The 20,887-nt window shown below is 38.2% G+C and overlaps 1 protein-coding gene across 5 annotated transcripts; it reads left to right on the top strand.

Annotated features, from left to right (window-relative positions):
• Nucleotides 1-1,227: 1,227 nt before the first annotated feature.
• On the top strand, nucleotides 1,228-20,119 carry LOC103697385 (Pyridoxal-5'-phosphate-dependent enzyme family protein). Of its 5 annotated transcripts, none has more exons than XM_088708466.2 (6): nucleotides 1,228-1,670; nucleotides 1,756-1,798; nucleotides 1,899-2,264; nucleotides 6,114-6,243; nucleotides 10,942-11,118; nucleotides 19,585-20,119. In XM_088708466.2, exons 1-6 carry the CDS (start codon nucleotides 1,293-1,295, stop codon nucleotides 19,835-19,837), a joined length of 1,347 nt encoding a protein of 448 aa, XP_088564592.2. In that variant the 5' UTR covers nucleotides 1,228-1,292; the 3' UTR covers nucleotides 19,838-20,119. The 5 variants fall into 5 exon arrangements, with proteins under 5 accessions (XP_088564592.2, XP_088564593.2, XP_088564591.2 ...); XM_088708465.2 differs by having other exon boundaries at nucleotides 1,229-1,670; nucleotides 1,756-1,810; XM_088708469.2 differs by having other exon boundaries at nucleotides 1,230-1,651; nucleotides 1,756-1,794.
• Nucleotides 20,120-20,887: the final 768 nt, after the last annotated feature.

Here is a 20,887-nt window from a genome sequence, read left to right as displayed (position 1 = left end):
CATCGACTTGGTGCGGTCACCGTCGCCCTCGGCGATGGTGAACTCCGTGGCTCCCCATGAGGATCTGGTAGCCCTCCGTCTTGATCGACGATTGGTGAATGAAAGGGTCTTCATCACCGTCTTCCAACATGATAAAACCAAACCCCTTCATCCCATCGAACCACTTCGCCATCCCTTCAATTGACTGTTGCCATTTGCCATTGGAATGGAAAGGAGGATGGGGATTGGAAAATCCCATCGTGGAGGAGGGGGAGGCAGCTTGAGGTCCCGCTCGAAAGTCGTAAATAGTGCGCTCGAATGTGAAAAGTAGGCCTGTACGCCTACTTTTCACATTGAGTAGGCCGGGCTAGGCCAAGTTCAGACCTGACTAAATCAAATAGTATTTTAGGTTGAGCTTGGCTCCGCCTGCCCATTGAGCAAGATGGAAATGGAATACTGAGCAAAGATATCCTATGATCCGATCAGAAGGAATAAGATTTTTCTCAACTTGCCTAACTCAAATTTTAAAAATAAATAAATAAATAAAAAAGATAAAAAAATTATGAAAGTAGAGTTTATGTTAAATTTTCTTTTATTCATGATAAAAAATGAGCTACACAACTTTTATTTATAATGATGAGGTTCACCTTTATATAATTTAAGTCGGATTCGTTTTTCTAGTTCTAATAGAACTTTATTTTTTAAAATAAAAATCACTAGAAGAAATAAATTTGAAAAAGCAAAAATTCTTTAGGAGGTAGATCTCGACTTTTCCATCAATAATCTTCTATTACTTCACTTGATTTTTCTCGGAAGGAGAGTATGTCTGGTAAAATTTTATCTGAAAATGAAACTTTTGTTTAACCTGCCTATTTTAGACTCAAACGATAAAATTTGAGCTCGATCGCTAGCCCTACAAAGTAGGACATTACGTTAAATATCTCAAAAAATTATTTGATTCTTTTAAAAAAATCTTAATCAAACATTATATGTTCTAGTTATGATTTTCAAAAATTTAGTCTAGACTTACTCATCATTTTACTTCTGAATACTGTTTAATTTTATTTGTGATGGTTAAAATGGTCTCACGTGGAATCCAAATAAGACGACTAGAATCAGAATCCAAATGTGTATTACTGTTAGCGGAGTACCAAATAAGACGACTAGAATCAGAATCCAAATGTGTATTACTGTTAGCGGAGTAAGGTGTAAATCCGCCATTGTACTAAAAAAAAAAAAATCAGCAGCAGCAGCAGCATCTCTTTTTCCCCACGGGTGGAAATCAGGGAGGAGCCGACTTCGTAGGCGGCCTTATGTTGTGTCGGCTCGCCGCGCCGCGGCTTCTCTCCGCAAAACTCCACATCCACCGTCGCCGTCCTCCCATGAGCTCCCTCTCGGCGTCGCTCCTCGAGAGGGAGTGGATGCTACCCTCCCCGGCCGCCCCAATCCAGAAGATATCCCTCTCGAAGCCCCCTCAATCCCAGCGGCCACAAGGATTCACTCCATCTCACTTCTCCTACTCGAACGAACCCCGTCCAGCTCTAGGCGCTGAAGCCATTGGCGCGAGAGAACAAACCCCATCCTTCTACGTGGTCCGCGACGACCTCTTGCATCCATTGGTGAATGGCAACAAGGCCAGGAAGCTCGACGCCCTGCTCCCAATTCTCCAACGGTACTCAGCCACCGACGTTGTAATCACCCCCCCTCTCTCTATTTCTTCTGTCTCTTTGTTAATTTATAATTTCTTGGGCTAAGATAGTGATTTTGCTTTCGCAGGTCACATGTGGAGGATGCCAGAGTGCTCATACAGCAGCTGTTGGTAGTTTTATTGGTGTTCATTTATGTTTGTGACATTCTTTTCTATGCCAAAACTTCATTGATGGATTGTTCTGGTGGAAGCTGATTTGGGACTGTTGCAGCTGTCTGCTGTGCGGAGAGGGGAATAAGGTCCCACCTTCTCCTAAGGGGGGAACAACCGGAGGTACCAACTGGCTACAACCTGATATCTTTGATGTATGGTCGCACGACCTACATAGCGCGGCCGGTCTATGCGCAGAGGAAAGAGATGCTTCTTCAGCATGCCGGTCAAGTAGCAGGAAGCAGGGGTTCTGTTGTGTGGGTTGATGAAATTCTTGGAAAGGACTGTTATAATTCAAACCTGGAGGGTGCACATGTTGGGCATTTGGATGATTTTAGGGGTAGTCTTGATCAGGCTGAGGTTGAAGAGGGTTCGAGAAGAGTGGTGATTGTCAATGAAGGTGCAGATAGTGTGGCAGCATTATTAGGTGAGACCATGTATCTAACCTGCTAAACTACCCAAATTTGTTTGTTATCTTATTTATCTATGGTCATGCTTGACTTAGTTTTTGATTGCCCTTGGTTGTTTTGTATATGCATGTGTATATGACCTTATCTTGGTAGCTATACTTTTCCACCTAGGGGTGCTACATTATGTCAACTTCTCTATACAAATCTTGCTTGAGCACCTGCTTCGCTTAGGCATGATATTTCTTTTAAAATATCTTCTTCTCTGCTCCCTATTTACTCGGCAATCATGCAATTAAACACTTCTTTATTTAACAAATAATGAACTCGATTTCATATACAATGCATTTTTTACTTGGGTTTGTAAACGCTAATTTCTTCTGTTGATTACTAGGAAAAGGTCAAAGATTCAACCTAATTTTCTCCAGGTATAGAAGTCTAAGACCCATCAAAATGTTTCTAAAAGACTAAGAATTAGGCTGACTTGGCCTCTCAAGGCAGCATTACCATCCCAAGGCAGCAATTTGCTGCATAAAACACCTAGGATGACAATTTCGTTTCCATTGATTTTTTTGGTTAGCAAACTTGGCATTTTGAATTTTGTGGATGATATTAGAGGCTCTGAAAGCAGAAAACAAAATGAGATGATTATTTTGAAAATCTAGAGTTGCAAGGTGGAACTTTAGGACTATCTCCAATTGTTGTCTAGGTAACTTGATAGTCTATCTGGTGGTTCTTGCAAGATGCAACAAGGGGCTGTTTAGTTGCTTGCAATTAGAAATACATTGCAGTAGAAGTTGCATGCAAGTGAAACTGTAGCTTAGCTGCATATGACAAAATTTTATTTGCTTGGACGTTTGCAATTGTAGTTTCTATATTGCAACTTTTTTTGTTGGGGAAGCTATAAATGGAATATATACATACATTCCACAAGATCATAATCCTCTTAGGTGTTTGTTCAAATAGTTTGGGTGTAGCGGCCATGTGGACTGCGAGATGGTCATGGGTTCCACAAGATCATAATCCTCTTAGGCTTTTATTCCGAGGATCACTACCTAGGATGGGTTGGCCCCTAGGGTCCTTTATTAAATGCTTCCTGTTTCCCTGCTCCCCACCATCAAGTCCTTGACAATCTTTGCATTGTTAGTTCCTCATGCTTTTGCATGTTGTGTGCATCGCAACTTATGGAGTGTATTTGGGTTTGTATGGGGTTCCCATGGCCCCATATTATTTTGGGTGCTCTTGGAGGGTATGTTGCATTTGTATGGAGTTCCTATGGCCGCATATGGGTTAAGCTATTGAGTTACTTCCTTGTATTCCTATTGTAGGCATTACTGTGGCTGTCCTTGTACAAATACTCTACTACTATCAATATAAACACCTTACTTAGCCAAAAAAAATATTGAAGGATTAGGGGAGGTTATGTATTAACATGGAATGATATCAAGATTTGAGTATCGGACTAACTGGGCATGCCATACTAAACTAGTAGGGAATCAGTAGTCAATGAGCCCCTGTACTGACACTAGATACCTTGCGATGAACTACTAACTTTCCTTAATAATTAGGTCCCAATTTTTATTGGAGATAGGATATTGTTGACTTTTAATGATTACATATGGAAGAGTTATGAGCTGTTCATGCAAGTTGGGGTGGATGAAAATGACAATCTGATGGCGGCAAGATATAATGATTGGCTTTGGTTGTGATATAATATGTCAGGTTTCAACTTTTATTCCATAAAGAAACCTACCAAATTATGCTAGAAATTAAGGAGAAGCATAAAATTGGAAGTTCATTTTGAGTCTTTTAGTTCCATTTTGAAAGCTATGAACTATATTAATTAATAAGCAATTCAATAGCAAAATAGAACAAATAAGACCAAAAAGCCTATATTTCAAATCACTTCTTTATCTTGGTGCATCCATTGACTTACGTTGTACATGCCCAAATTATCTAAGTCATTTTTCTCTCAACTTGTCCTTAATTGGTGCCTTTTTATGAATGATTTCATTTCTTTTTCTATTTTTCTTATAATACCACACATCCATCGCAACATTCTTATTTCAGCCACATTCATCTTATCCATATTTTCTAACTGCACAAGATTTTATACTATAAAGCAAGGTCCGCTGTACCGAAGCCGACACCTATGTCAGTAGGCCGATAATACACAATGGTATGGTACTGTATCGTGAAAACAACGAGAAAGAGGGAGAGGGAGAAGGAGAGAGAGGAAAAGAGAGAGAGAAAGGAAGGGAGAGGACAACAGACAGAGAGAGAGGCAGAGAAAGGGGAGAGAGGGCTTTCGAAGCCCCCTTTACTCCACATCGCCATAAGAAGGGTGCTTTGCCCTCATTTTTTTTTTGAAATTTTTTTAAGTGAAGTTGGCAGCCCCTATTTTGAAATATTTATGGCGAAACAAGGATGCGGAAGAGAGGGGGCTTTAAAAGCCCTCTCTTCTCCTTCCTCTGCCTCTCTCTGTGCCACCCTCTCCCTCTCTCTTCCTCCCTCTTCTTTTTCCTCCCCCCTCTCTCTCTTTTTCTCTCTTCTCCCTCTTTTCCTCCCTTGCCGGTTTCTCGAATTGAGGGACGCGACTGTGCCGGTTCGCCCCTGGTATAGCTCGGTGCATTTTGAATCGGGCAGTTTGGGATGCTACAGCCTTTCTTGCTATAAAGCCGGTCATATGGTTGTCCTATAAAATTTTTTCTTCAACTTGGCAGGTATGCTATGACTATATAATATCTCAGTTGTACTTCTCCATTTTATCAAAGTTACTTTAATCCTATGGATAACATCCTCTTTAGTCTTTCCTTTCTTATAAACAATAATCCTAAATATAAAAAATGATTAGTCTTAGAAACTTCATGATCCTCAATTTTCGTTCTACCTCATCTCTATTTCTAATTGTCCTTGAACTACATTCCATCCATGTATCCTATCTTCATCTTACTTAGTCTAAAATTCTTAGATTCTAGTGTACTCTTCCATAGTTCCAACTTACAATTAACCTTGATCTTAGTTTCTTCCACTAAGACTATATTATCTATAAATAACATACATCAAGAAATATCGTTTTGAATATGCCTAATAAGCTCATTTATAATGAGAAGAAAAACATAAGGACTTAAAACCAAGGTTCACTGTACCGGTCGGTATCGTACCATACTGGTCAGTATTCTATCGTACTAGTACTGAACCAATATGCAGTCTCGTACCGTATCGATACTCGGTTTGCCTCACCATCTCGTACTATACCGTGTATTGACACTGTAATAGAATAGTTGTTATGGGGTCTGGTACCGAGACGACAAGTCTTGCTTAAAACAAATCCTCCTTGGTGTAAATCTACTGCGATTGGAAACCTAGCTTTTGTAGTTCTAGTACTATGTTTCCAACTTCCTTTTGAGTTAACCTAGTACATATCAGCACTGATGATCATAACTGAAAGTTTTCGACACAGTTATATGTAACCTACACTTGAATATGTGCAACTTTTTAGGAGCTAGAATTCTATTGGATTCTGGGCTACGACATTAGAACCAACATAACCATCCTTAAAATAATGTTTGTTTCCTGTCTATTGGATGCAAGTTTCATAATGCTCAATTATTTAATTCTATATCTAGCTCAATTCCATTACGATGTATTATCTAAATAAATCTCCATCAGTTCATACTTGTCTACATGATTATTTATTTCTTCTCTGATTTGTCACAAGCCCCATTCTTAGATACGGATAACATTCGATTGAATGTTCCTCATACTCTCAAGGAATCACTTTTTATGTTATGTCTTGAGTGACAGTTTACTCATCTGTAAGTTATATTATTTAAATTACTGGCATCTGTTCTAATTTTTGTCTTCAGGTGTTATCCGGCTTGTGAGATACCTTTCTCAAACACATTTATTTGGAACAAAGCAGCAAATTAGAATTGTTGTAGATGCTGGCACTGGAACAACAGCTGTTGGTTTAGCCTTGGGAGTCATATTGTTAGGGTGTGTCTCAAAATCTAGTGAGCATTCTTTTTCGTGAGCAACTCCTTTGTTTGAAATCTTATAGTGCAAAGTACATGATAGACTATTTAAAATGAGAATCTCTGTTACCAGTTATGATGTAGAAAACTGAAAACAAATGGTATATGATTTTCAGATTTCATATCTATGCATCAAGTGGCCACAAAATTGATAATTTTCAATATCAAGAGTAATGACTTGATCTAATTTATGATTTGTATATATTGAACCTGCTGCATTTGGTCTGTACATGTTTTCAGATGGGATGGTCATAGTGATATAGATTCTTGATTCTCATGACTGGTATTACCCATTTTGTCTATTCGAAAGCATAAGAGGAGAACCTTCCAAAACATTTAATTTTTGGTTTTAAGGTATTTGAAATGCTTTAGATCATTATCTTCATTTCAAAACCATTATATTGGGGAAATTTTAGCTTAACTCTTTTGACCCCTCCCCCCCCCCAACCCAACCCAGACACACACACACACACACACACATTCACATAACCGTACGACGATGAAGTGTCAAAAATGCTGGAGCATTTTTGGAAAATGCTTTTGGCATCTATGAATATTTAGCTGCACATACTGCCTCATTTTATCAGTCAAAATCTACAGGTTATCAAAGCTTGCATGCAAGTTTCAGAGATTTCATAATTAGGATTGTACTGCTCTACAGGGTTGTGTCTGGTTGTGCAATTTTAATTGATGTTGTTTTGCCTTACTCTTTTTCCTTCACACAACAGGAAGTCTTAGGGAAGAACCGATCTACTGTAGTTTTGATACAACAACAGGTGATAACTTCGCCAATTTTGTGTGTTTAACCTTAAAGAAAGCTAAGATTAGAATTGTATTGTCGACTACAATGTTTCTTAGGTTCTCTATTGTCCCTATTACCCCCATTGTCCCTCATAGTGGCCTAGTGGCTCTAATGAATCTTGGTGCCAGTTCTATAATCTTGATAGAGTAAGCTGTGAAACCTAGCCTGTGCTTGAAAGAGTGAGAGAGTGAGAGAGAGAGAGAGAGAGAAGGTAAATGATGAGATGAGCTCTCTCACAAAACCCTTCCTAAGCACGTTGAACTAAAACCCTTCCTAAGAAATGAAAGCAGGGAAAGAGAGATTTCCATTGTATCCAACATGGATTCTAGGAGCTGAACATGAGTTTCCAGGTCACATGGAGGATTTCAACTGTCTAGAGCTAAGGCTTCAAGGAGGACGGGTTAAAATTGAACTTTGGCACAATCCAGACCTAATCAATACCTAAATTAAGTATCTTTAGAGAATTAATGGAGGCTCAATCTACTCACTCATGAGGCTAGGCCAAATTTTAAGTTTGATGGAGTGATGTGGACTTGGATGGTTCTTATCATAGTCTACTGTGTTGGTACCGGGCACCAGACCGGTTGCCGGACGGCACGGGTCGGTACAGGGCCGTGTTGTGCCATGTCAGGACTGTACCGATATAGTAGAGAAGGCATAAAAGAGGGTGAACGAGAGAGAGAAAAGGAGAGAGAGAGCCTCCTGTTGAAGACACTTGCATACTTGGTATCCATGATAAGTATCTAGGTAACTCTACTATTGATTGACCTATGACACATAAAAGATCATTCTAAAACTTAAACTGTGTGTCAAGGAATACAAGAGTCCAAGAAAATTCATTCAATATTGCCTGCAATATGTATCGACCAGGATAAGCTAAATTGTGCTGAACCGGCCAGTTTGGAGTATACCGAACTAGATCGGTTGGTTACCACTTACCAGTATGGTTCAGCCGGTTGGAGCAGATTATAAAAGGCCTCGTTAGACGCCCTTGATCTTGTTCGTAGCCTTCTATCCCTGTCGAAGCCCTTGGTCCCCGTCGAGCTGGTTCAAAGCCCTCAGTCTCCGTCGACGATAACAATATATGACAAAGACAACCTAGGTGAGCCTCTCTCTCTCTCCCCCTCTCTCTCAGCCCCCTCTTTCCTATCCATCTCTGTCGCCAGATTTGGAGCTTTTGAAGCTCTCAAATTCTTCGCTTCCCCTCTCTCCTCTCCCACCTCTTTCGGCCTCTATCCCCTTGCGAAGCCATCATCGGATGCTTTGGCCTTAGTCTCTCTCTCACGTAATGTACGCCGAACTAGTACCGGTGGCAATCTGGACCGGTTCGGTACTAGTTCGGGCCGTATCGAACCGGTTTGGCTGGTTCGGCTGGGTTTTGGCTACGACGCCATTTTTTTTTGGCTGCGGCAAACACGAGCGCGCACAGAAAAAGCCACAACATAGTTACAGTGGCATTAAATGCCACTATAATGATATTGTATCTGCATTGTAGATACAGTGACATTAATGCCACTGTAGCCGAGTTACAGTGGCATTAAATGCTACTGTAATGATACTGTAGCCGTACTGTAGTGATACTGCAGCTGTACTGTAGCAGCTACAGTGCATTAAATGCCACATTGGATCGAACTTGGTACTAGTTCGCACCGAGTCCTCGGTCTAGTTCGGCTTTGTATCGGTGCGAATCGGTCCGGTTCGCACCAGTACCCCTTCGTACCGTCCGAAACTATTTTCCACCACTGTACCGGATCGGTTAGGGACCGGTCTAGTCCAATACGGGCTGAACCGGCCAGTACGGACTGGTTCAACATACCATACTCTCATGTGAGACCTGACCGATCCGGTCCGATTTGGGTTGAATCGGCCAGTACGGGCCGATTCAGCATACCATACTGGGCCTCGACCTCTCTCTCCCCCTCCCTCCCCCTCTCTCTTCGTCCCTCTCCTTCTCCCTGACCCCCCACCCTCTCCCTATTTTGGTATGCTTTGGTATGGTGTCGATTCGTACCATAGCGAACCGGTTGCTAGCCGATACGAGCTTCAATACCGGTCTATAGATCTTGATCAACTCATTTCCTACTTCAAATGATTGAACCCCCAAATTTTTAAGTGATAATTTGCAAAAGGTCCTTTGTTTGGCTTGCCATTTGATGTCTAGTCCCTGTTGACTGAAAAAATTATTCCCAGTCCATTATTTTAGTGTTGTTTAATATTTAATGCCTGACCTTATATGCACTTAGGCAAAATATTATCCAAAATAGATATAAGTATGTACAGAAACAACTGCAAGCATGCACAGAGTAAGTCTAAGTGTGCGGAGACCACTATTACAAGTTTACATAGGGCTAGACATTAAATGCTAAGTGTGTGAGGACCAGTGTAAAATGCTACTAAACTTAAAGGCCAGGTGTTTGTAAATCTTAAACTGATGCATATCTTCACCTTTGAAACCTTTTGAGGGATTTTCTTGTAGATTCTTAGGTCAAAATCGCTTTTGACTGGTTGTTTTTTCTTGAAACCTTAAAAGCGCTATTTCCCTCTTTATCTCTTTTGAATGATGAATCACTCTTCTCTCTCTCTTTAATACCACAATAAATTACCAATCATATAGGGTCTTTCTCCACCAACAAATTTGTCCATGGATTCAAGCTTTAGGCCTTCTTAAAACTAACCCTTTAAGACCGCCAAACCAAGAATTCACAATTGTTCCAACTTCAAATGACCATATCTCACTCATTTCTAAGCTTTGGAAGTCTACTTTTAGATGGAATTGGTTTGATTCAAAAATCCATAGCAGTTTTTAGGATATTGCTTTTTTGAAGGATGAACCAGTCATTATTAACGCATGTTTTGCCAAGTTCTTAAACTCTAATAAGCACAACAAGAGGAACACACACACAGAAATATATAAACATGGTATAAATAAAAATGAAATTAAACTTAGGGATGTGCGTTTCTTGACAACCCTAGCAAACACAATATAAAGCACACATATAGGTAGCAATTTATACACAGCATAAATGAAAAGTGAAATTAAAGTTAGTGATGTCCCGAGTGTTGCATATCATCTTTAAGCCTCTTGTCTCCCTCCTTTGCCAATCCCTTTATTTGTCCCCTCTTTGCTGATTGCCTCTCTCCTCCATTCCCCTCTTCCGCCAACCTCCTTTGCCAATCCCCTTCTATGTGACCTTCACCTTCACCATGGCCTTCCTCCTTCCTCTTCTCTCTTATCACTGCTCTCCTGTATCTATGCCCCAGCTTTACCTCCCATCCTTGCTCCATTTTTTTCTGTACTGATATTCTGCATCTGTTTCATGGCTAGAGGGGGTGAGAGGAACAAGTTGTGGAGTGGGAGAAGGCAATAGGAGATGAGGGATGGAGTGGGAGGCAGGAAGGGAGGGCTAAGATGTATTCTTTTTCCTCCATTGACCTATTTCTTTGACTTAAACTAGAGGTCAGGACATAAGTTGAGAGGATTTCTCCTAAGAAGAGCACTGTAAATGTTTCGTTTTTGTAAAAAGATATAGAAGGATAACTAAATCATTGGCATCATTTTATATGCTAATGTGGGAATATGGTCAAAATTTTGCTAATTTGATTATCCAAAGTCATTATGGTTATCTAGATAAATTACTTGATACCCATGTGCATTTCTGCACTCGTACCCCATCTTGTGCAGTGCAGGAACCTTTACAATGAGAATCTATTTGTTGGCTAAAGCAGACTTGCATTTATACCAATCTTACTTTATCTACATGATTTCCATGGAAGGTAACATCTTGTGCAGTGTAGGAAGCTTTATAATGATTTGTTGCTGAAAGCAGACTTGAATTTATACCAATCTTTATCTAACAGACTTCCATGGAAAGTAACTGCAGTCATGCTTGCTGATCCCATTGAAAGGTATAAGGAAAGGGAAAAATGCCTAACATCCAATTTCAAGAGGTTTGGTCCTGTGAAATTTTCCGAGATATCAGTAGGTGGAATTGGTGATGGTACTCTGCAATGGGTCGAACGTTCTCATCCAAGAAAGTAAGCTGAATCTCTAAATCTTCACAATATTCTGTATATATCTTTTTTCATGTAGGTTCTTTTGGTTCCAAATAAGTCTGCAGCATATGTATATCTGTCATTGAAATTGTGATTTGCATCTCCTAATGGATTCTTGATGCATTTTATTGCTTATATAAAATTTAAATAATGAGTCTTGAAACTTACACTTAATGATGGATATCATACCCCACAGAGGCCTAGCTGTTGCGGTAGGCATGTGGGTAACGACTTTCTAATGGGGCAGGGATCCACAGCTTGATCTTTTTCCAATCAAAGAAGTTTTATCACAATGAGTGCTGAACCACAGGAACCACTCATCAGCTGAATTGGTGCATATAACCAAATCGTAGTGTTAGATGTCAGTGTATTTGATATTGTTGAAGTTATGTGGTCTGAGTTTTAACTCCCAATGACAAATCAGGATGGTTCAGGATAGGCATATACCCCTCAAAACACTGCAATGATACATGAACACAGTGCTCCTGGTTGTTTATTCTCACCACTCTGATTCCTTTACATTTTGCTATACTTCTATATGGCTAGGAATGTAGGTGGATGGAATACTACTTCTTTAAGACCAGGAGCTAGATGTAGTTGATGAAAGGAGAATATTTAGTGTACTAACCTGGAGAAGAAATCTGCAGATATGTTAGATAGCAGTAACAGCAACTACATAGAATCATGGTGGAAACTCATGAGTACTGCAGGCATGTGAGAGAATGGGAATTAGGACGATGGTGGGGCTCTGAAACCCATCTAGACGAGAAAAGAAGAAGAAAAAGGAAAGAAAGGAAGGAGAAAAAGAAAAGGAAAGAAAGAAATGAAGGAAAGAAAGAAATGAAGCATTAGGAAAAGGAAAGGAAGGAAGGGAGGAAAAATGAGAAAGGAAAGAAAGAAGAAAAAAGGAAAGAAAGAAAGGAAGGGGGAAGGAAAAAAGGAAGGAAAGAAAGAAAACGGGAAAGAAGAAGCAAAGGAAAGAAGAAAGGAGGGAAGAATAAAAAGAGAGGAAGGAAAGAAGGAAGAAAAGAAAGAAAGAAAGAAGAAAAAGAAACAAATAGAGAAAGAATGAAATAAAGGAAAGAAGAGGAGAGAGGCAAAGGGTACCTAACAAGATGCTTGATCAGTAAGATCGCCGGGATGGGACAAGATAGTGGTGCATCCCATTCTACGGAGATACTGGGACACCTCCATCCCACGGGATTTAAACCTTTGATGGAAAGGTTGGGCCTTGAGCTTCATGGCCAATCATATGGCTTTCCTTAATTGGAAGTCATTTTTTGAGTTTCCACGAAACCATCATCTAACATAATAACAAAATAATCCTTTATGATCAAGACACATGGCTGTGGGCGGGCATCTGCATCCCCAAAATTGATACATTAGTAGCTTCATAGCTTCTTCTATTTTTAACAAAAACACTCCATTCAATTGAGATCGTGCTCTAAAGGGAAGAAGAAATAGAAATGCACTAGCTAAAAATGGGGATGCATTTATCAAGGTACATATGTGGTAGAAAAAATCTTTAATCAGACAGGATTGATCACAGCCATCATGTTTCCTCTCATGTGCATTGCGTGTGCCTAGATCTAGTTTGATTAATGTCATCGCTTGACGATTCAAGCTATAGTCAAGTTTGTCTTTGTCACCAGCTATAGATGAGCCTATCCAAATGATAGATCATGAGGATTCAGTCATATATAGTAGCTGCGAGTCCAAGGATTCAGAACCTAGAGTCAGCCATAACAATGAACAAGATGAAAAAAAATGAAATTAGTAGAGAAGAAGCAAATCTAAGCTAAGAATAAATATATTCAAAAAGGTGTATTAAAGGGACTAAGCAATGAAAATGTAAAAGATGGTAATGTCATGATAGGTGGTTTCTCATGTGTCATAGAACTCGGATAGAGTATTCTTGGATAGAGCTTCAGTTTTACACATCAATATTCTATAAATAGTTGCTGCATATAATATCATATTTAGTTTTAATCAAGGTATACAATACTCTACTATACTGTCGAGTCAGTATTGTAACATACCCTTATGAACCTTGATGATTCATGGGCTTGGTATAGTATTTTGCCCGAATTGGTGTGAAGCCGTCCTTATTAGGCAAACCACCTGGAATCATTTATTTGCAAGGGGTTGACCTAGTGAGGGACCTATGTCGGTTCAGGGCCTTAATAGTTGAGTGAGAAGGAGCCCGAGACCCTTTTCTCCCTCAGTTTCATGGTAAGAGAGGAGAAGGGGAAAGAGAGGAGAAATAAATGGAGAGAGTGGAAGGGTAAGCAAGAGGTCTAATCTAGGTATTTCTCTTTTCCTTTTTCTTTTTCTATTACATCCCATAAATGGGCAGGAACTGAAAAATATGTTAATGCAAAGTTTTGTATGTTGGCAAGATTTGGAGATGTATCATAGATCTTACCTAGATCAACGCAATGGTGTAACTTTTTTATTTTATTAAAAATATTGTTAGATAAGAAATTAATAGATAAAATTAAAGTAAATGTCAGATTCCAAAATTAGTATCTTTCATGATCCAGACATGTATGGGGGGCATCAACACTCTAATTGGAATTGAATAGATACATGTTTGTTGCATTTCCAATTTTGTCAACATTATACTTAATTAGTTTAACATATTTAGTTAGTTTAACATGTATTATATAGGCACACCATTCTTTAGGCATGTATATAAAAAATTAAAATATATTATATTTATATATATATATATATATAAATAAATAAATAAATTTATAAATATTTAATAGATGAATTATATTATATTATACATTGTACACTATTTTCCACTCAAAACCATATAAATGAAGCTTAAAGACCTTGAAAGCAAAAACAGCATAAAAATATATTTTCTGGTGTACTGGTACAATTTGCTATGGTATGGTACAATATTGTTACCGTGCCATACTAAAATCTCCTACCGGTACATAGTCTAGCGTCGGGACTGTGAACCTTGGTTTTAATGTTTAGCCTAGCTAGACCTCCCTTAGAACCAAATACTTCATTTAAGACAATGTAGACTTTGTTTTTTCTCCCTCTAAAAGGCATTTTATGCTAATAAATTCTCAGATTTTTTATTTAATTTTAACCAATGTCGTAGAGTAGAATAATCCATGAATGAGAAAATATTTGTATTGATCCATTTGTTTTGTTAGGTGATTTCAATATTCTATGACTATTATTTGCATGTTCTTGTTGATGAATTATTATAGATGGGAAAATTAGTTTCTCTGATATAGTACTATATTACATTCTTGATTACCTATGAATTTATTACTAACATATCTAGCGTTATGTTGGTGAGAATTTTTTCAATTAATATTGAACATGAAATTATTTACTTATTAAGAACATAAGTTGTTTAACTTGGATATTTAATTATATTTACTTGATTACCTGTTTATGGTTTAGTCTTTCATTAATTTGATGTCTATTTTGATTTGTAAGGATTATAGTACCTACTTTAACATCATATAACGATATTCATAGGGTTTGATAGTCCTAAACATCAGATAAACCAATTCTTGTAGTTAGTTTCTTGTTAGTGATGCTTTGTGCCGTAGACTTCACTTATTGCATAAGTTTTGTATCCATCGGTGATCTTAGATTTGCACATAATTATGTAGATATGCAACATGACATTTAAGAGAGATGAGAATCTAGTAGGTTTTTGTCTCCACTACTACCTGGGAACAAGGGTGAAAGCAAGATAGATTATCGAGTTTGCACTGTCCTATCCTACTATTTTTCATGTCATATGAATTGCAGCAAGAAGTATATATGATTTTACAAATGTAGAGATGTTTATTGGAGTAGGGTGCTCCAATGTTTGCACTTTGCACTCTTGGTATTGGACCCTATATAGGTAACCGACTAGTATGCCTGATATTGAATGTCAGTATGACACATAACTTGACACCAACACTCTGTTCAAGGGGCATAGGGAGTCTCACTACCCTACTGGTACAGAATAATATGCCCCATAAGGGGCAATATAATCTGGTACTTCAAATGATGCTTTGGATCATATAGTTAGTACAATACCAAAGACAAGATAGCTTGCAAGCCGTTCAATGGAATGCAAATAATTGTAGGTGATGGAGAGAGGACTTTTAAGAGAGATGAGATGAAGATGTCATAATAGATCAATGACTTTTTGTACCATATGTGGACAAGATTAAGAGCATGGTGGATTATGTCTCCAACAGTTAATGCTCTGGTTTTCATATCATACTGTTAGCAACCAAAGTTCTTAAATGATTTAAGAATCATGTGTATGTTTGTGTGACACCATTGAAGTTCATTGGCTTGTTGACATCATCTGATATGTATGCATTAAAAAATTGTACTATGTATAGCTGAAACCTTATGCAGGTTTCATGTTAGGACCCTTGAAAGCTATAATTGTTATTAAATATGAAAAGAAAATAACTAAATTATATTGTATATTTAAGACTTCATCCATCTTTAAACTGTAACTAATTTTAAGCTGCATCAGTTCTATATGTAGTAGACATATGTAACTCCACCTTAACTATTTTCCACACTCTTGAGTTTCAAGGAGTTATTAAAGTTTGCAACATACAGTATGCTCTTTATTTTTCCATGGGTGTCACAGCTCCAGTCCTAAAATTGGAATGAAAGAACCTCTTTGATCTGTTCTGTCAAGAATGTGTGCCTATTAAGTGGATGAAAACACTGGCTGAGTTCCAACTATTTATTTAGCATTTACTAAGTAACTTGATACACCCGATTTTCAAAATATTGACAACTAAAGCCCACACAATATATGATATTTCTTATTCAATAGTTTTTGCATTTGTTGGTTCTTGTTTATTTTTATTTTGTTTTGTCATGTTTTAAGATCCAATAACAAATTGCTAATCAAGATGAAAATAATCCAAAAAATCAAATAAGTAGACTTTTGCTTATTTGTAATCTTATATGTTCCAAGATGCTCCTCCTTCATCAATTTTTTTGTAGGATCGGATCCCTGATCTTACAACAGCTCTGAATTCATTCTTGAGTAATATTGAGAGACTTGAACCCATGTATAGTGAAAATAAGCCTTCATTTAATTTTAGTTTATTTAATTTCTTATATAAAATACATGCATTAGTGGATTATATTAAAAAGGCCCCATGATACATGCAATTTTAGAGGACATGGCCTTAAATGTTAATGCTCATGAGTATAAGTACAACTTTACTGGAAATGTAGTGGTGCACAACATGCAATTAGCACTGTGGAACATGAGATTACTTTATTTTATATTAGCATTGAATGTAAAGTAAGTAAACCTTATTGAAGTTTGCTTGGACAAAGTTCAAGCTTTGATTTGTCTTCAAGGTTGGTGGTGTGTACTAGAAAATATGTGTAATTTTCATTTTTTAAGTTACATTTCCTTTTTATGTTCAATATGCAAACAATTTTATTCATTTGAATTTGCTGTAGGAAATCCTAGCACATTGAGAAGTATTGATGATTCACTTGTTCCACATGAAGATAATTCTTCTTGTACCAAGGATTATGGCGCATAATAGATAAATTTGATTCATTGAATCTAGTGTCCAGGAAAAGCTAAGGACCAAGATGAAAAGAGATGTATAGGACTGGGATATTTTAATTATTGGTGTATTTTGGGCATAAGTTTCACATGACATAAAATTAAGCTTTTATGCAGTGTTATGCACACACAAATATTTAAATTGAGAGGATTGAGACCTCAATTCTTTCATGCAGTTTTCTTGATGCATCATTTAAATATAGAAATTAAAATTCCTAAAGACAATCAAATGTGTTGAAGATCTCATACCTATAGGTTGTACAGTTTTAGAACGAACATAAGCTTCTGTGCCTGGTTAAGAAAGTGAACTTCTGGGGAATAGGTACTAAGAATCCACACTGTTGATCATGATCAACATTTTTAAGCACATGCAAACCAAATATACAATGTGAATGGTCGATTCTAAGCTATAAACTCTGTCCATATTTGCATTTTGATATGGAAACCATCAAGTTAGATGGCACATTATGTAGACAGCAGTGTAGGATTAAAGATTTTAATCACTGTACTATATCTTCACTCTCTCAAACACATGGGTAATACTTGGTGGGTTTGTAGATTTGCTCTAGTAAATATACTTGATCCTTAATTTTTTTCCTATGACATTTGATTTGGGAGATGGGCAAGGAAAATACTGCATCTAGGTGAGTTTATTAATTGTAGTGATAATTGTTTTTTTTTGTGCCTGCCAAGTCATTTTTTTGGGCTTTCACTGCATTAGTTGGGAGTAGGAACATGAGGCATGAGGATTTTGAGTGATTGATTTGGAGTCTGTAATATATGTTTTAAGATTTAATTTTCTTGAACTTTAGAGAAAAGCTAGGGATCAAGAGCAAAGGAGACATTTAGGAAAGGGTTCATTTTAGTTATATGTAAGGTCGGCGGAACCATCCTGAACTGAGCGGTTCGGATAGCACCGAGCCGTACTGATAGCGGACTAGGACGGTTCCAGCAACTGAAACGACAAGCATCCAACGGAGGGGGAGAAGGAGAAGGAAAGAGAGGAAGAGAGAGAGCGAGCGGGGTAGGGAGATGGAGAGGAAGAGCGGAGGCCCGCAAGTGCGCGGAGGGGGAGAAGAAGGAAAGAGGAAAAGAGAGAGTAAGCGGAGGAGGGAGGGAGAGGGAAGGGGAGAGGAAGGAAGAGCAGAGACTGGCGAGCGCGCCGAGGGGGAGAAGGAGAAGGAAAGAGAGGAAAAGAGAGAGCGAGCGGGAGAGGGAGAGGAAGGAAGAGCGAAGGTCGGCGAGCACATGGAGGCCCTCCTCTGCAGCCCTCCACGCACTTGCCGACTTCCGCCGGCCCTTCATTGGCCACCACCATCCTCTTTCTCTCTCCCTCTCTCTCCCCCTTCTCTCTTTCTCTCTTTTCCTCTCTCCCGTTCTCCCTCTTTCCCGCCTCCTTTATTGAACGACATGGAATGGTACATGGGCATACCGACCTGTGCCGTTGGGCAACCGGTCCGGGCTCTGGTTCCAGCACAATAAACCTTGGTCATATGGCATAAGATGCGAAAGTTTTTATATGACACTACGACTAAAATATTTAAGCATTTTTATAGTGTTCCATTCATATGGACACACATATTTTAAGTTAAATTCTACCAAGAGGATTGAAGCCTCAATCTTAATAGGGCAAGTTACATGATGTATCATTATAATTTAGAATATATTCCATTGGTTATATCTTGAACATCTAAAGTTCCTGAAATAATTCAAATAATTTGAGGTTTGTTATCTATAGGTCATACGGTTATGCAACAACAATAGCAGTTGTTCTAGGTTAAAAGAAGTGAAAGATAGGGCACATTAAGAAGCCACATCATTTATCATGGTCTTAATATCGAAGCTCACTTAGAAACCAAAATTCATTGTTGTTGAGTGCTTCCTAAGCCATAAATAAATTCCAAATGTTGTATCTTGGTATTTAAACAGTTTATTCATGACCACCTAAGGAAGCTAAAAATCTCCAAAAGATACATGTTTTCCATTTTTGGGCATTTTATTTGATAAAGATCATATTAGAGATTTGGATTTTATTTAAGACGACACAATATGTATAGAACGCTGATTGTGTTGAGGCTTTGACCTTCTTCTCTCTCTCTCTATCTTCCTCTCTCTCTCTCTCTCTCTCTCTCATTCTTCGACACACACAATACAAGCATGCATATGGAGACACATTCCTACATGCAAGGCTCGCCGTACTGTACTGAATCGGATGAGGCAAGCTATACCATATTGTACCGGTTCGGTATTGGTACATGGTACGAGGGGCGTAGTGTGTGTCGGTACGCCGAACCGGCCCTATATCGTACTGTACTAACATAGTGAAAGTGTGACGCCAGTAGGAGGCTCGATACTGAGACCGTATACCTTGCCTACATGGATACTATTTTGTAGACTTGCTCAAGATTCTGTTTATTTTTTCCAGAAAACTCATGAATATGTAATTAATCTATAATCAATCTTTAACATTTTTGTTAAGTTTTTCGCTTACAAGACTGGTGAGAAAAATGAAGCATATAGATAGTAGATTAATTGTGATAATAATTGGGTTAATATATAACCGACAAGTTGATTTGTTTAGGCTTTCACTACATTAAGATTAATGCTTCCTGGTCCCATGATTTTGAGTATGCTGATAAAGGGTCTAATATTTGATTCTTACTTTGATGGCACTTTCTTTATATAGGTTACTATTCAGCTAATTCAGTATCATTGGAACCTTCACAAACATTGTTTGATGAAATTCGTTATATATTCAGTCAAATAATCTGTTAGTCATATTTAGGAGGCAACAATGAGGATCATAATTCTGTCTCTTTCTAGTCTTCCCAATCTTGACTAAATGCTCTGCATGTCTCCAGATTTGGAAAGGTTTTGAAAGGGGAAATTGAGGTATGCCGACAAATTGCACAGCAAACTGGCATACTTGTGGATCCTGTCTATACCTTGGCTGCTTGGGAGCAGGCTATTCTTCATCCACTTGAAGAACTTGAGAAGGATGCCAAAGTGGTGATGCTCCATACTGGTGGCACCCTTGGCATGTTTGGATTGGCTCAAAGATACAAACCTTACTTCACTACTTTGAAACAACTTACTGTGCATTCCTTACCTTAAGCAATTAAAGATCCATTTTGCAAATGCGTAAAAGCATTATAGGATGACAGTACTTGCAGGTATATCATCTTGGTAAGATGTGGCAAAATTCTTGACACAAGCATGTCATGTGATTGTAAGCAATTTGTTAGGGGATGCAATGTATAAAGCATAAATAAAATACTGGCAGACCACAAGGAAAGAGGAAGTAGGCCACATTTAGCTTGTGTACCTTTTTATTCTGTTTAGTACAGCATAAGTTAAGAAGCTTCAATCAAGATGCAGGAGTTATTCTTTATTGAATTATGACATGGTTACTTTCTTTAGCACAGATTTATATGGTGAAGCTGAAAGTGTAGCACTTTAGAGTGCTGATGAACAACTATTTTTCATGTGCATCAAATATACTGATGGTCCAGGGAAATCAGGATATGGTTGCATAACCTGTTAAGCAACATTTAATGAATTCACAGTAGAGACAAATGAAGCTTTTGATGTATCAATGTTTTATTAGTAAAGCTGGGACCAGAAGTGATGACAGGTGCATGGAGTACCCTTTCAGAGCTCATCAGCTAATCCTCTCATTACTGATACAACCCAAATGTTCTGGAGTATATTTTCAGCACGCTTGTGTTGCTGATCTAATTTCTAGCATACAGATTTCCATAAGACAGTCCAAGAGAAAGTAGAATGTTCCAAGGTATAAAGTATGATAAAAGCCCTATATTATGCAGTTCTGAGGAAAAACATCCGCCAATTACCGGTACTGCAAGACCTTCCAAAAGCAACAGTAACAGGTCAAGATGAAGCACATTATCAGTGATAATTGCTGGCATAAAATGTAATAGGATTGGTGTACTGCATGGAGTATTTAATGGATCATACTTTCTTTTTTTACTGGAGCATTTTAGCCCAATTTCTTACTCGAAGAAAAATCCTATTTTAAAATCGCATGTCATGGCATCGCAGAAATTCCCTATGAATTTGCAGGGTCAAATCATTACTTCCCCTAGAGGAGAATCACTGCAGATTTGTGGTCTTAGATTGTGTCAATTTAATTCAGTTACATTC

The sequence above is a fragment of the Phoenix dactylifera genome, chromosome 12 (genome assembly GCF_051530095.1).
Source record: "Phoenix dactylifera cultivar Ajwa chromosome 12, Ajwa_hap1_PhDact_Kaust_v1.1, whole genome shotgun sequence".
Classification (NCBI taxonomy): domain Eukaryota; kingdom Viridiplantae; phylum Streptophyta; class Magnoliopsida; order Arecales; family Arecaceae; genus Phoenix; species Phoenix dactylifera.
Note: the sequence above shows the minus strand (reverse complement) of the source record. Positions and strands in the feature narration are given on the sequence as shown.

What these genes read in the sequence shown, in the direction of transcription:
- LOC103697385 (XM_088708465.2), top strand. Translation starts at nt 1,293, where the DNA reads ATGTTGTGTCGGCTCGCCGCGCCGCGGCTTCTCTCCGCAAAACTCCAC. An exon ending in AGCTGTTGGTAGTTTTATTG is followed by an intron (nt 1,811 to 1,898) that starts GTGTTCATTTAT and finishes GGACTGTTGCAG; the next exon opens with CTGTCTGCTGTGCGGAGAGG. An exon ending in GAACGTTCTCATCCAAGAAA is followed by an intron (nt 11,119 to 19,584) that starts GTAAGCTGAATC and finishes GCATGTCTCCAG; the next exon opens with ATTTGGAAAGGTTTTGAAAG.